Source organism: Gasterosteus aculeatus, chromosome 18, assembly GCF_964276395.1.
Source record: "Gasterosteus aculeatus chromosome 18, fGasAcu3.hap1.1, whole genome shotgun sequence".
Lineage (NCBI taxonomy): Eukaryota > Metazoa > Chordata > Actinopteri > Perciformes > Gasterosteidae > Gasterosteus > Gasterosteus aculeatus.
Window position 1 is genome coordinate 14,040,769 of NC_135706.1, and position 15,725 is coordinate 14,056,493.

At 47.2% G+C, this 15,725-nt stretch overlaps 1 protein-coding gene across 1 annotated transcript; it reads right to left on the reverse strand.

The window, feature by feature from the left end:
- Positions 1 to 44: 44 nt before the first annotated feature.
- On the reverse strand, positions 45 to 1,317 carry htr1e (5-hydroxytryptamine receptor 1E). The gene has a single exon (XM_040160578.2). It carries the CDS (start codon positions 1,315 to 1,317, stop codon positions 178 to 180), a length of 1,140 nt encoding a protein of 379 aa, XP_040016512.2. The 3' UTR covers positions 45 to 177.
- Positions 1,318 to 15,725: the final 14,408 nt, after the last annotated feature.

Below are 15,725 nucleotides of genomic sequence, written 5' to 3' on the forward strand. Positions count from 1 at the left end.
TATTTCATTGTGTACGTATACATAATAAATAAAACTACACAGACATAATACAACATTTTTATTTAAAAAAACACATAGTTCAGTTTTACTTGAAAAGCACTACACAGCACTCCGTATTTGCGTAGACTGTAACTAAATTCAAGGTGTAGACATTCCCCTATTTTTTAAAACTCAAACCTACACATGCTCTTTTCTCTTGAGCAGCTTTTTAAAAGCCAGCTTGAAATCGTCATTGAAGCTGGTGTACAGCAGGGGGTTGATGAGAGAGTTGATGTAACCCAGCCAAGTCAGCATGTCCGAGACCAGCGGAGAAGGCTGCACCACCCGCAGGCCCACGAGGACCTCCTTCAAGAAGAAAGGCAGCCAGCAGATGATGAAGGCCCCGAGAATGAGGCCGAGGATTCTAGCCGCTTTCCTCTCGCGCAAAGTGCAAATCTGGTTCTTCTCGTCTTGCCCGTCCGCGTCCGTCTCAAAGGACGGGACGCGGGCGGCGGTGTTGAGTTTGTCGGTGGGCAGCGTGGGATCCGAGTTGGACAAGTCGGACACGCAAAACGTGTGGGAGACGCGGCAGTGGTCCACTGAGTTCTGGCTGCCGAGGCTGCGGCCGCTGAGGTGCCGAGAAGACCCGCGCTTCTGGTACAGCGTTTTGGCGGCATTGTAAATCCTGTGGTATAAGATAAGAATGATCATCATGGGAATGTAAAACGCCCCGACCGTGGAGTATATGGTGTATCCCAGGTGATCGTGCTCTATGATGCACTGCTTGAAGCTGCCTCTGCTGGGCCTCTGCCTCCAGAATAAAGGGGGCATGGATATGAAGACGGAGATGACCCAGACGACCCCCACCATGACGGCGGCGCGACGGGCCGACCTCTTGCGAGCGTACTCGATAGCCTTGGTGATGGCCCAGTACCGGTCCAGGGCGATGACGCACAGGTGCAGGATGGAGCAGGTGCAGCAGGTCATGTCCACGCTCAGCCACAGCTCACACACCACCTGGCCCAGGGTCCACATCTCCGTGGTGATGTAGAGGATGCTGACGGGCATCACGAGGAGCGCCACCAGGAGGTCGGTGACGGCCAGGGAGCAGATGAGGTAGTTGGCGGGCAGGTGGAGCTTCTTGGTGGTGCAGATGGCGGCGATGACGGCGGCGTTGATCAGCGCGGTGAGGAGGGTGAGGAGGCTGAGGACGACCACCGCCGCCGCCGCCATCCCGTCTCTGAACGGGCCCAGCTGCGGGCTGCTGCCGGGGGCCACGGTGCAGTTTGTGGTGTTGGGTGTTGAGGCGCTCACTCCTGGGATGCTTTCCACGTCCATCCCCGGACCGGGCTGCCCCCCCCCCCCAGCCTCCACCCCCCAACCCCCCGCCTGGAATCACTCCAAGCGCAGAAATGCTCCCTCAAAGGTCAAAGGTCAGTCTGAAACAACAAAACAGGGAAACAGATACATGAGAGACAGCAAGGGGGCTTCCTGCCTTCAACACAATGCATGCTGGGATACTAAACTGGCAAACTAAACTGCTATGACTCATATCAGGATCCTACAGGACGGGTTTGACAAACGCTTACACCCTGATTCCAGCTAGAATCTGTGCATCGATGCGTCCCTTCAATTCTCTTACTTTTCTACAATCCTGGAAACAGGATACAAAGCTATGTACATATGGTAAGAGTTCAGAAATGTGTTTTATTAAACTGAAACTGGCATCTTAATTGCATTTTTTGAGGCATAATAATTTGAGAAATGATGATTGACTTTGATTTCCATTCTCACTGTGTTACTCAGAAGTTCCCCCAGGGAACCTCCTATTTAAATAACCGAAGAGCTAAAAATAGAAGTGTCCTTCAGAAGAGGGATGAACGCAGGCCTGGCAACCCGCAGGTAGTATTAGATTAGTAGTTTAGAGTTCTTTGGGCTGATCAATATATATTCCCACTTTTCATTGGAGCCTAAAACAGCAATTTTCACCACCACAGGGACCGAAAGTAGGAAAACTTTGGTTGCTAAGCTACAAAATCATATTTGGTGCACAGTTTTGTAACCAGTACTCGTGATGAACGGATACAAACACGGCAGTTGAGGAGAAGTAATCATACAGACTTTGATTGGCTTCCATATGGAATCAGTTCCGGGTAATTTACGCCACTGACAATCCAAAACGCACGAAGACATTTCCCCTCATGAGAACAAAATATATCTGATCCCCCCCGTGACGCAGACCTGTCCTGTGCAGCATTCAAGGCCCCGCCGACCCCCGACCCTCCGGTCCATGAAAAATGAATGAGGAACTAGCGCTCATCATCTGAAGCAGCTCGAGCCGACGGTGATTCATCAAAACCAGCTCAAGTTTACAGGAAGCTGGATTGAAAGCTGCTACAATCAATGAATGAAGCCACAAGTTAGACAAGTACCACCAAGAGTAGAACGTTGTGATTAATGCTCCTCAAGCTCAAAGGAATCCCTCAACAAAAGAGAAAGGCCAACGGAGGGAGACGGGAGGTGGAGGAGAGGGGGGAGGCCTGGAGGAAGAGGGACAAGAGTTGACGGAGGAGGCCACACAGCGCGGGACGAGTGGAGAAAAGGATGTGCGGAAATAAGGCAGCAATGAAGAAGTGGAGGTGCGGGCTGATATGATTAGATAATATGGACAGAAGAAAACAACGACGGGGAAGAGGCAGCGAGGGACAAGAAGCGCTGCGTCGGTGCACTCATCTCCTTCAGGAAGGAGGCCGACCAGAACCTTGAGGCTGACAAAAGAATATTTATCATATTTGATTATGCCACCGTCTTGTTTTCCTCTCTTGCTAACAATGGAATAGAACATCGACGATAAAAGGCTTCTGTGGGGCCTCTGGATGGGAATATTACACATTGCATGGACAGCCCATGTCTAAAAGCCTCGTGCATCGATCACAAACTACGTCACCGGCCTGATTGCTGTTACCACACATGCAGGGTTGTCTTAAGAACATGCATTTACATTCATTTATTTAGAGCTTAATAGCAACCCAATGAGAAGGCCGATCACAAAGACAAGATGTCCAGTAAGCGTCGATGGCGAGAGTCTCACATCTAAAGGCATTGTTTGAGGTGACAACAGTTGGGACACAAATCACACACAAGTCTCATGATGCCTTCAAGGACGCCCACGCAGCAACCGTCGTGACATGCGTCGCACCATGCGCCTCCTCGGGATCCTGATCACTGCCTACGGCGACACGCTTCCTACTGACAATCTGTCTTCGCTTCCCGTGGGACGGCGCATGATGCGTCTTCGTTTTGATGAACGTCTCAAACCGTCTGAGGCGGCTGGGTGTCATCTGCGAGTTCTCCTCCTCGCACGGCTTCACCAAAAAGCGGAAAACTCTCTGAAGACGCTCTTGCTTTTCCGCTCGTTGGTGACAGAAATAGCCGCTCGTCGCTCTGAGGGTCGTTCACGACGGCCGAGGCAGATTTCCTCCGTTTATCATCGTGTACATGAAGGGAGCTCACTCGGAGCATTTTGATGAGCAAAGTACCTGTTAATAATCCCTCCTCCGTCCGATAATGTTCCTCCAGGTCTGAATACATAAAGATGACGCCGGAGTAAATGTCAGCACCAGCGCCTCTGATAGGACACCCACCTTCGTAACGGGGGGGACTCACGGTGATCCTCCAGGGACCTCAGTCCTAAATCATGGCGGAGTAACCAGTCAGCCCGCCAGCGAGGGCCATCACTCAGCCGCCGCGGTACCCGGCAAACGGGTGACCTTTTTCAGAGCGAAGATTTCACGCCGTCGTGCAAACGGGGGCCCCCCGGACAATCAGGCCGAATGAAGGCGAAGCGCCGGGGGGCCCACGTTCTCCGTTCAGACTCCGTCGGTGAAACTTGTCGGGTCAGAGAGGGAACGCGGACGCACGGGGGGGAAAACTGAGGAGGCGATGACAGGTAGTGTGATGTCGCTGAATACGGATAAAGACGGAGGTGAGAAGAGGAGGTGGGATGGGGCAGACGGAGGGATCGCTCACATGTGGCATTTGGTTTTCACATCCCATAACGTGTCTTCACACGCTGGTATCAGCGACACTGTGTTCTCAGAAGAAAGAACTGGATTTGATGCAGTTGCCACCATGTAAACACCTAAACGGGGGCTGAGTTTATGAATACAGACATTCTCCAGACAAAGACATCTTTTCATTCCTAAAAATGCAACTCAGTAAAGTAAAATCAGCTCGTACGAGGACCGCTGTTCCCCCGTCGCGCTTCACAGGGTTTCAGGGTTTGAGGCTCTCTGTGCATTGGATGCCGCCCAAGGGAATTACCCACAAGTCATTGCAACGGGAGGTTAAAAGCGTGATAACGCATGGAGACATAAAAGAAGGTGAACGGCACACGTGTCGTCATATTCAAATGACGCAATTAAAACGTTATGGATTAAAGATGAAAAACCCAGTAGAAATCAGTCGATATTTGATCATTTATTCGTAAAACATTTTTTTTTTTTTGCGCTCCTGCTGGTCATCAGCACTCTCCAGGTACAGCAGATTTGTGCATTTCACTGACACTCTGGTATCGCTGTCTGGGGATGAGGAGGCTCGAAAAATGGCCCTCAGACACTGAGTGACAGTCCCTTTCGGTGAGGTAATTGGTAGGGGGGGGGGGCTCGGAGACACCCGCCAATCCACCTTTTATTCACCCACGAGGACAACAGGCGTCACCGACCTGCGGCGGCGGCTCCTCTGCTGTTGGAGGCGTCTGCCTCCACAATCAAGCGTCCTTTGTCATCGCTTGTTTATTTGCTCAGCGTGCAGCTGGCGGGAAGTTCGCAAATGGAAAAAAAGGGGTTTATTTAGTTTGCTTTTTCAGGATTTAGGTTTAAAAAGAAAAGCGTTCGATATGCATGATGCATAATAATAATAATAATTGCATTAATAATGTCTACGCCGTTATTGGGTGAAACCAAGCAGCTCTAGAAACAGATGCTCATAACAGGAATGGAATGGTCCTTTGTTTCTCACATCTGTCACATCAGGCCCCTTAGAGGACTCGTTGAAAAGTCTCCTGAAGCTTTTTTTTTTCAACTCACCTGATTCTGTTTAGTGCTTCTCAGATTAAGCCTTTTTTTGCAAAAACCTTCCATTGTCGCACATGTAGCCCGAGAAGTGCTGAAGCGATGGCTGACATAACGAGGAAACATCCATAATGTTATAAAACCACTGCACAGAAAGAGACAATAAGGCATCAGTCATTACTTAACGATTAATGGGATGGATTTTAAGTCTATGGGTCTCTAAAAGACCAATAGTTATAAGCTTTTAGAAAATATCAATCTGTCTTCGTGTTCATTTTCCGTCTCATACGTTTCAGCGCGATAGAGCCATTGATTTTTTCTTCACGGGTTTTATTACATTGATCTGGTCGGGTCTGAATCTGACCTCACAGGTTGAAGTCAGAGTCCTCGGCTAACGTTAAACCGGGAGCTGATGACAAAAAAACCATCAAAATGATATCACTGGAGCAGTATCGTAGCAAGATTGACCGCCATTCCTCTGCCCCCTCGTGCTTGCTTTTCAAGTGGGCGGGACCCGCCAGTCTTCCACGAGGCCAGACGTCACTATCGATTTGATGTCTCTGATTGCGGCCGGGCCTCGCCCCGGAGCGCCACGGCCCTCGCTAACGGCGCTACGCCGGGCCGTGGTTCATTAGCCAGCAAAACCCTGGAGCTCTTATCCTCGTGTTCCTCCATCAGTGATCCGTCACCGAGCGTGAACTCTTCAAAGGGGTTTTCCTGTCGGCGGAGCGGACGGTTACCATGACCACTTTACTGCATGTGTTCCCTTTTCAACACGGAGCAAAGTTGTTGTTGCACCCAGGAGGAGAAAAAAGGCTATAAATAGTCAAACCAATAAAGTGTGGGACCGTGGAGTGTGAGGAGGAAGTGGACGTAGTGATGAAGCCTCCAGTTTGACCGTCGCCATCTTGGCTTCTTTTTGCAGCTGATTAACAGAAAAGGGCCATATTCAGCCGCACACGCCGCATACAGCTGTTGTGGCCACCTGTCACTCACTTGTAGCCCCGCCCTAAAGCATACTCTTATTACATGGAGCCTTCGTTTGTCTGTTTGACTCTAAATGGACAACAGTTCAGTAAATGAACACCACGCTGTATTGTAGAAGGCATAAACTCCGGTTTACTGGGGGAATAAACAGAGGAGGCTTTTCCCCCTGATGGACACACCGCATCCGCTTCACTTGTTGTGTGAAAAGCCCAAAGACGACTTAAAGGTTGCGGGAGGTGCTTGGTGTGAACAGCGCAGCGATCATGCAGCGTGACCTTGGCTAGACAGGCCAGTTGTTATCTATATATTTATTTATATATAATATTCACACCGCGGCGCCCCGTCTGCAGCCGGCTCTCTATTCCCTGGAGCCGAGGTTTGTGTCTTGAAGGGAGGGAGTAAAGATTTTGAAATGAATAATGTGACGGGCTGAGGGCAGAATGAGCGATTACCACACGCCCTGATTTGTATGCAACTACCCGAAACGCCTTTGCATAAAGCGTGGTGTGCTGATTGAGTGTAAGGAACACGAGACTGGCACAAAACAACAGTCCTTCACGGTTCTAATGGGGGTTTTATGGAAGAAGTTGCTGTGCATAAGAAAGATTACTCTGGAATGACTCCATTTGTTTGTTTTATTACCTCAAAAACTCATGAGTTGCAGAGATTATGGCGTTGAGGCACCTGCTCGGCACCACGACAGTAGCGGAGGAGCATTTATTCAGTAATCTTTAGTCCAAACACAAATCATGGCTCAGTTTTGATCTCAGCGGGGGAGGATTCCTCTTTGTATTTGTCTTTCTCTATTTCTCACGCGGTCTTACATTTACAAAATGAGTGAAAATTCGACAACAACACGGCCATTGTGACATGTTCATGCTGAAGATCCAAACTACTGCATGGTGGGATATTTGAGACAAACACGCTGATATTACAGGGTCATTTCTGCGCCATGAATACAATGGACCGTTTCTATGTGGATTGTGCGATGGCACAATTATGCACAGCGATGGCTGTGCAAAGGCCATCTGAAGGCTGCGATCTTCAACAAATAACTATACCAACATTATATTGCGGTACAACGCATTACAGAAAATAAAGAAAAAATAGAATAAAATAAATAGCAATTCCATGCTGTGTGACTAATATAATTCTGCCAGTTAATTAAAGGTTTTGTGGGCATCAGCATCGGATCCAATTAGGACTTGGGACAATACTCTTACATTTTTATTCGGATTATAAGATATAGTATAATTATAATAATCATAATAAAGGACCAACAGGTACCTCTCCAGTTAGGCTAATTAGCATTTCTAATAACACTACATTCCGTTTCTCTGTTTTTGAATTTTCTTTACCGGCCCTTTTTTATGCAACGCGGACAGATGTTGCAGTTGTTTTTCTTGAAAAAGCCTTTCACACGAACACTGAGGACAGAACGCAGCTCAGCTGATGCTTTCATTGACTGGTGAAGAATGAGACAAACACATTCATCTACTCTCTCTCTCTCTCTGTTATGCTCTCCCCCCCACCCCCCTCTCACACACACACACACACACACACACACACACACACACACACACACACACACACACACACACACACACACACACACATTTAAACTAATTCCTGCAGTACTGAATCTACCGAATGATCAAAGTGGCCGTTGAGCGAGACCTTCTACCTTCCTCCCAGTCCGACATGATCCATCAGGCCCACAGACCGGCGGCTGTGACTCAGATACAACTAGTGGCACCTGAAATACGAACCAAGTGACACATTGCTGCCGTCGCTGGTTAATCGCTGCCTGGAACCTCCAACTTTTCAGTCCAGCAGCTTTTTTTTGTTGTGGTTCAACCTGGAGCCAAAGACACAGAGGAGCATTTTTCCATTTTATCTTTTGAACGAACGGCTTTGCCTCTTGAATGTCAGACAGCAGTAAAAACTATGTCTATGTCAAAAACGATGGCTCCGAAATGCTTCTTTTGTCCGATCAACAAACCCTCGTCCTCGCGTGACGAGAGCTGCATTCCCACCAGCAGGGGGCGACTCCTCTCCCAGTAAATATGAGTTTGCAATCTCTGGTTCCAAGTTTTTAGTAAATTATGGTCCATTCAGATCAAAACAGGCCATAAGGAAGGATATGTTTTGGGGCGGGGCTACCTTTTGATTGACAGGTTGCCACCACAGCGTTCTATCCGGTCCGGTTGTTGTCGTGTTTTAGTCTTAAAGGTTTAACTCTTTCCGTGTGTTTTCGGTTTGTCTAGTTTGGTCCAGTTGTGTCTCTCCACCCTCTCGTTACACGACTGGTCGCAAAAATGAACCAAGATGGCGGCGAACTCAAGTCTTCATCAGTCCACAAACTTAATGGCTTCGTCTCGATGACTTTGTCCACTGCTTGAATGCAGTCAACAAGAATGAAGATTAAATGAAAAACAATCAAATAGTTACTGATCGTTTTTATGTTAAAAAACTGATCAGAAACAGTCCAAAAACCCAAATAGCAGTAAACTACTCAACAATATGTCAATCAAACACGTATTCCTTATTCAATGAGAATAATAAAATAACAGTTAAAATAAGAAGTAGCTGCTTGTTTTTCCTACAACACAGAGAATATCACCTGCAGAACAAAACATCCAAGGAGGATGCTGGAGGGATGCTCGATTTATGAACAGGGGTGTGCAGCAGGATGAGTGCTGACAGGCAGACAGGGCACCTGTGGCAGCACATCCTACCCCACCACATCAACCCCCCCCATACCTGCACCCCCACCTCCAAGTTCAGTAAAAACTTACCATTACGTGTTGTCATACGCGTGAATGAAAACACAGATGTTTGCGCTGCTCTCCTGTTGCACAAAGCTGCTGCGGGGTTTTTTCTTTTCTCGGCTCTCTTGACGTTTTTGCACGAGAAAAATAAATAACTAAATAAAGGTGGATTAATCCGGCGGAACGAGTCACCTGTCCTCCATCCGTCCGTGCAGAGAACACCGGAGAAGTCGAGCGCGCGTCGCCCCGCGGCCGCCGCGCGCTCCGGTCCGCACTCCAGTGCTGCCTTCAGGGGACCTCGAAGACGTCGTAAATAGGAGCTTTTGCGCAAACACGAAACCTAGGTGGTGGATGTTAATGAATACACATACATACATTCTTTATTTTCTATTGAAGTAGCGGGGATCGTCAATCAAATACTTCCCCCATTTGCATTTCGTTTGGTTTATTTTGCTAAACTTTTTAACTTCATACTATTTCAGAATTACCGCAAAAAACCCTGTTTTTTCTGTTCAACGGGAGAGAAAAACAACATGGCGCCAAAATCAAGGCTTCATAACAACATAATTCAATCCAATCCAATCCAATGTGTGATGTACGTCCACTTTATGTATACAGTCCATGAACTGTAAACATCAACAGCAGTTGATGTTTTAAAAACAAAGGGAAAAGGAAGAACAGAGAAATGGTGGCGAGTGGTATTTTGGTATTTTGGTATTTTGGTATTTTGGTAGTTTGGTATTTTGGTAGTTTCGGGCCACCGTCTGCCAGGCGTTGCTCATTTCTACGGCCGGAGCACTTTGGGCAACTCCTGTGGAGAGGCAGCAGTGGTGTGGGTGGTGGAAGGAGAGGAGGTGGAGAGGGTGGATGTGTATCGTTTTAATTTGTGAGGTGTTACAATTCAGTTTGGTAAACAAGGCTGTAAGGAATAAATCTTTTTCTTTTTTTTCCCTCTTCCAGCAGATGTGTTACGGTGTCGTGTTTCCCGGCCCGGTGGTCTAGAGTTATTAACTACAACCCGTGCGAGTGTGAGTGGTTATTATGGCATTATTATGTTGGTGACATTCTGCCCCAAAAACTAGCTAAAAAATGATTAGAATGTGTGAAACTTGTCTATGTGCCTGTCTACTTCACCTCCTGGCCCATAATCAGTGTGTGTGGAGACCTCATGTAGAACAACAAGAGATAACGTCTTTATTCCGGTGAAGATTCCCTCTCGACCCAGCACTCCTTCCCCGGCGCCGACAGTGTCAAGCCGAGTCTGTGGATGATTTTAACGAGCGTGATGAGCTCTAATGAGCCGCGAGCTAACGTACAGCGGGAGGCTTAAAACAAAGTCATCAACACCCTCGGTGTGGAGGCCAAGCAGGAGATGAGCTCATCTCTCTCCAGGCGTTTAGCAAATGTTACACGCCGATGTCTCTTGTTTTAACGAAGCCAACACTCCACTGAGAACCGACTCCACCTTAATGAGACTCAGGGGGACGCGTTCAAGCGCTTTCTGCGACCTGTCTTGACGCTGGCCATTTGTATGAGTGTATGAAGAAGTAATTAGCATATTTATAATAAAATGGCGTTGGAGATAACATTATGTTTCGGGCCATCCCGTAAAAATACCAAATTCTGAAGGGGTTTTATGGGTAATTTAGTGTTCTGACCAGCAAATAAGCTTTAATAACGTCAACGTTCAAGCCACCCTCAGATGTTCTTCAAGGGTCCACACTGAACTTGGGCAGAAAACTAACTGGAGCGAACGTGCAGAGAAATACGTCTTTTCTCGTCCCCAGTCAGTCACCTGCAGATGCATACATTCATAAATATGCAGTGATGACCTTCTGCAGACCGCCGGGCACAAAGCGATGCGTGACGTGCGGCTGGCGGCGCCACGCCGACGGTGTGAATGCAGCGTGGGATAAAAGACCCGCTCTCACACGGAGCCAACCGCTATGTGGAGAAATCTCAGACAATATAACAGAGAGAAGCGTCTCTCTGCTGACGGGGGGGAACTTGTTAACGCTGCTGTCGCACAACGTGCGCTCGCCATCTTCTCTCGTCAGTCAGTAAAGAATGTCGCACAAAATGTTCCCCAAGTCGGCCTCCGGCTGCACGCACGCGCTTCGCCTCGTTTCCTCAGACACTGAATATACGGCAGCCAATTATATTAATTAGTGACATGTCTCATTTGTTCAAAGTACCTGCTGTGTTTGTCTGCATTATCTTGTGCTCCGGGTTTCCGCCCACAGCGTGTGTTACAAATGGCAAAATAACAATAAAGATTTGGAAATGTAAATATTATTCTGTATGTATTTCTCTGTCTCAGAGGTTACAGGAGACCAACTGTCAATGAGAGGGAACGCTGGTCATTAAAGCTGCTGGTGTCCATCCATCCATTCCACGCCATGCGACAAACGACCATCCAGAGCCACTGCCAAGTAGCGTAAACCTGCGCGTCCTCGGACCCGAGGAGGAAACGTTCAACACCCCTTGAACCCGGGTTTTTTACACCCGATATGAGACACTCCTGTCCCCCTTCTGTACCCAGAATACAGCAGCTAAACGTGCCGTGATCACTTTCGCCGTGGAGTTACCATGGCGATTTACCTGCTTGAGACAAAGACAAAGGTGGGGGGGGGGTCGCTGAAGTTGGCGCCTGGCCAAGCAATCACAGGGCCGCCAGTGATCGACATCGGCCTCTCACGCGCACACACACGCACACACACATGCACACCCACACACTGTAGGGGTCCCTTTGTGCTGCTGTAGTAAATCCGTCCTCGTTGCCTCTCCGGCGAGACACGCAGCGTGTTGTCGACGCGCCGTGTTGTCGCTGGCTGCAGAACGTGAGCGAGTCCATTAAAGGCTTCATTAATTAGGCAGCAGCCGTGTGAGTGGCGGCTGTACAGACGAGGATTTAATTAATTCCCACATTCAACGGTCAACATCGGGAACGACGCGGCTCAAGACGAATTATTTCAATCAAAAAGAGACATTTCAAGGATGTTAATTTACTTATTCATCATCAAAGGCTGCCACTTATGTTTATTCAGATACTTCGTAATTAGGAATTCTTATAAAAGCCAGAGTTTTAAAGCACTTTTAACTGTCGATGGCATTGAAGAATTAAACGGAGGCCAGTACTCTAGTTTGATTGAAAAAAAAGAAAGAAATCCTAGCATAGTTCGGGAAAAAAATAGAAATCCTATTATAGTTGGTCAAAATGAAAGCTCCTGCTGCACTTTGAAGGACACTTTCCCCGATTCCCCCGGTGAAGAAACCTAAAGTTCACCAAACGTGAGGCTTCATGGCTCGCGGCATCATTTCTATTCGTATGTTGGAAATGCAAATCAGCCCGGCTACTTTACATGCTAATGTCATTTTCAGCCCAACATTCTGTCAGCGATGGTGTAAATAATGATGTTTAGTTTTAAGCGGATAAAACAATCCAGGCAGCTTTCCAGACAATTTAAAATGTTCTGTCCAACTACTGAAACCGAAGTACCTCTGGGACGACATCCAATGCCCCAAGATTGTATTTTAGAATTAGACAATATGTCTGCATATATTACCCGTGTTATTATGAGAAGGAGCCAGCTCTGCAGATACCTGCAATTTGACATTTATGTGTGTAATTCATCAAACAAGTATAAAGATTTGTTTGTGATTTCCTTTAAACGAATTCATATTTTTTGAGCATGTGAGCTATTTTTAACGTTACCCTGACATATTTCATGTGTCGGCAGCGATGAATGAGCAGTGAGTCGTTTGTAAACCTCCTCGCTGTGAGAAAAGTGTCTCCATCTGCCGCTCGTGGCTGACCAGCAGGGGGCGACTCCTCCGGCTGCAAAAAGAGGTCCTGTGTGAATCTGCGTCTCACTTTACCACACATGGTTCATCAGTTCAGAGGGCCGGCTGAGCCTCACTGTGGCTGAACAGCTTGGTCCTTAGATGAAGCAATCGCCACCAAAAAAAATGGTGCCCGACCCCGATGAGGCCGCCTGTGGAATAAAGTCATTTAAAATCACGACTGTGCCAACGGTCGGAGGTCTTAAGAGGATTACCACTTTTTTTTCCACCACTCAGAAAATCTATTATAGCTGTAAAATAGGATTTTACAATTGACGGAGAGCCTTGAACAAGAATTCCAACACGCAACCTGGAAAAGGTTTGGTGTCACTCACAGTTACACTATTGCGCCGGCTGCACAGCTGTATTCACGGGCAGATGTTATGCTAAAGATAAAGCTACCTTAACGCAGTTCATTTTTATTCTTTTAACATCAGATTCCTGGGAGAAAAAAAAATGTGGGAGCCCGCTGAGTCAAGTGAGCGATCACATGTGCTTTTTGCAAGGGGAAGGTAAGAGTCGGGCTGCATTAAGAGTATTTCAGTTGAATCACTGCCAAAAGTTACACAACGACGGCCCTGGAAGTGGATAATAATTAACATAATCATATTCAGCCTGTAATTAGCATGGTCGCATTTTGAAGAGGCCTTCCTGTTACAAATCCATAGCAACAATGACCCTAAGCCAAATCAAAGTTTATTTGATGTGGAATATATTTGAATACATCGCAGGCATCGAGCCAACTCCAATTAATGTGCTTATTTCTTCCTTCAGACTAACTGGACAGACCGGAAGGATCGACACGACAGGATGTGTTTGTCATTTTGCATTAAATATGAGCATCACCTCAACTTACACGTGTCCTTTAGACTATTCCTGGTCCTCCTGGATGGATTGCTTATGCCTGGTTACTGCCTGTTTCAATGATGTCAGGGTTTCTCTTGTTTGGCAGCAGCACAATAGAGGGAGATTCAGAGAGGGGTTCAGTCAATACTCCGCCTGGAACGAAATGAAGACGACTGCCAGCACAAACTGTGCTGCGACTGATAGCAGAGGTCACCCGATTGGTGCCTTTGTGCTGCGTAATAACAGACGCATCCTGCTGCGGAGGGATGCGCGGCGTGTTCTCAGACACATGAACCCTGTGTTCCAGAGGGGGCCCCGGTGTCATGGAAAGAAAGTTAAATAATGACATGAAAAAAGGTTTAGAAAAAGAAGAAGTCAAAATATTGAATGTCATGGAAAAAAATGATGCAAAATGTATAGTCGAAAAAAGTAAATAAATATTTGGTTGAAAAATACCATGGAAAACTAAATAATAGCAGGTCAAACAGAAATGCTAGATAACGATGCACGGTTGAGTGTAAATCTCTATATTTGATTAACGGTCCTTCCTCCGTATTTTGAACGCCAAGTGATCTATCAAGCGCTCGTCCTTGAGCGGCTACCTTCTCCACCGAATAAAGCTCCTCCGCTGCTCAGTACGAGATGTTCTCTTATGTCGGAGAACATCAAACCCAGAGAACTCAAGGTGATGCCCTAAGATGCTATTTAATAATCTGCTTGAAAAAGTAAAACCCTGATCACCAGACTGTCAGCAGTTGGGCACATTTAAAGGGGAGTTTTCCTGGATTGTGAGATCATCAAGTGTAACGAACCTCCGAGTCTGAAGAGTGAAGACCATGTGCTTCAGTGCTTCAGAGCAGCGTGCTTTCTAGTGTCCACCAGGGGGCGTCAGGAAAAAGAAGTCGGATTGTGTAGAAATCTACGACAAAAGGACCAAACTTCTCTCTGTATTTATTCCCTCAGTAAACGTTGCAAACTATTGTCTCAATATCTCGTTCTAAGTACAGAATGATCTTAAAGTAGGATATGCTTGTAGGCGGGACTACTTCGTGATTGACAGGTTGCTTCCCCTTACAACTTCAGCTCCGTTGTTCCGTTGTGCTCCATATATGACCTCGTGACCTCCTGGATTTACATCCCCAGCTGTAAACGACGAAGCACATGGAGACAGCGTGTCACAGCCGACCCCCCCCTGGGGGTCGCCTGGGCCCCCTTCGACCCCCCGGCGTCCCCCGGCTCTGCCCTCAGCATCTCGGCTCACAGTTAGCAGCTCTGATTGGAATTACACCGGCGCCTCCAGCGGCACGTCCTTTTCATCCCGCAGCCTCGTCAGGTAGCGAAGCCGCGGGCGCTGCTGACAACAAAGGGGCCCATCCATCATTCAGAAGGGGAGTCGGAGGAATCGGAGTCTATTTAGAAAGAAGATGTCGAGTGTGGGCCAAGGAGCAAGACACCACTTTCATGCTGAGATTATATTTTATTCAGCGATCTTTAGAGCACTTAAAAAGGCTCTTCACATCAGATAATGCCACAAAGCTTTGTGGACTCACACACACATGTACACGCACACGCGCTTCAGGCTTGTTTCACATTTGTTGTGAAGAGCAGTTTCTGATTTGTAAATAGAATTTTAATGAGTGAGTATTTTAAAGGAAGTCAAAAGGTGAATTCATGCACGTACATGTAAGCATGCAGCATGTGATGTAAAATCTATATATTCTACATGTCAATTATAAGTTAATTAGCAAGACTGCAGGGTTGTGCAAAGGCCATTGCTTGCCAATTATGCGATTACTTTTCTGAGAAATACATTCATTAGGTAATATCTGTACTGTAGAGATGTAAGAATACAGCTGCTCCAAAACAAAAATTAACTAGTTTCATTGTTTCCAATCATGCTCCACCATGAATAAAACGGCCGTGAAAACGTTGGGATGATTTGATAACAGCCACTTCGTCGTAACCCATCCATCCATCCATCCATTGTCAGACCGCTTATCCTGCACACAGGGTCGCGGGGGGGCTGGAGTCCATCCCAGCCAACTTCGGGCGATAGACAGGGTACATCCTGGATTGGTCGCCAGCCAATCGCAGGGCAACACAGAGACACACAACCATTCACACTCACATTCACACAACTACGGGCAATTTAAAGTCCCCAATTAACCTGATCCCCAGAGCATGTCTTTGGACTGTGGGAGGAAGCCGGAGAACCCGGAGAGAACCC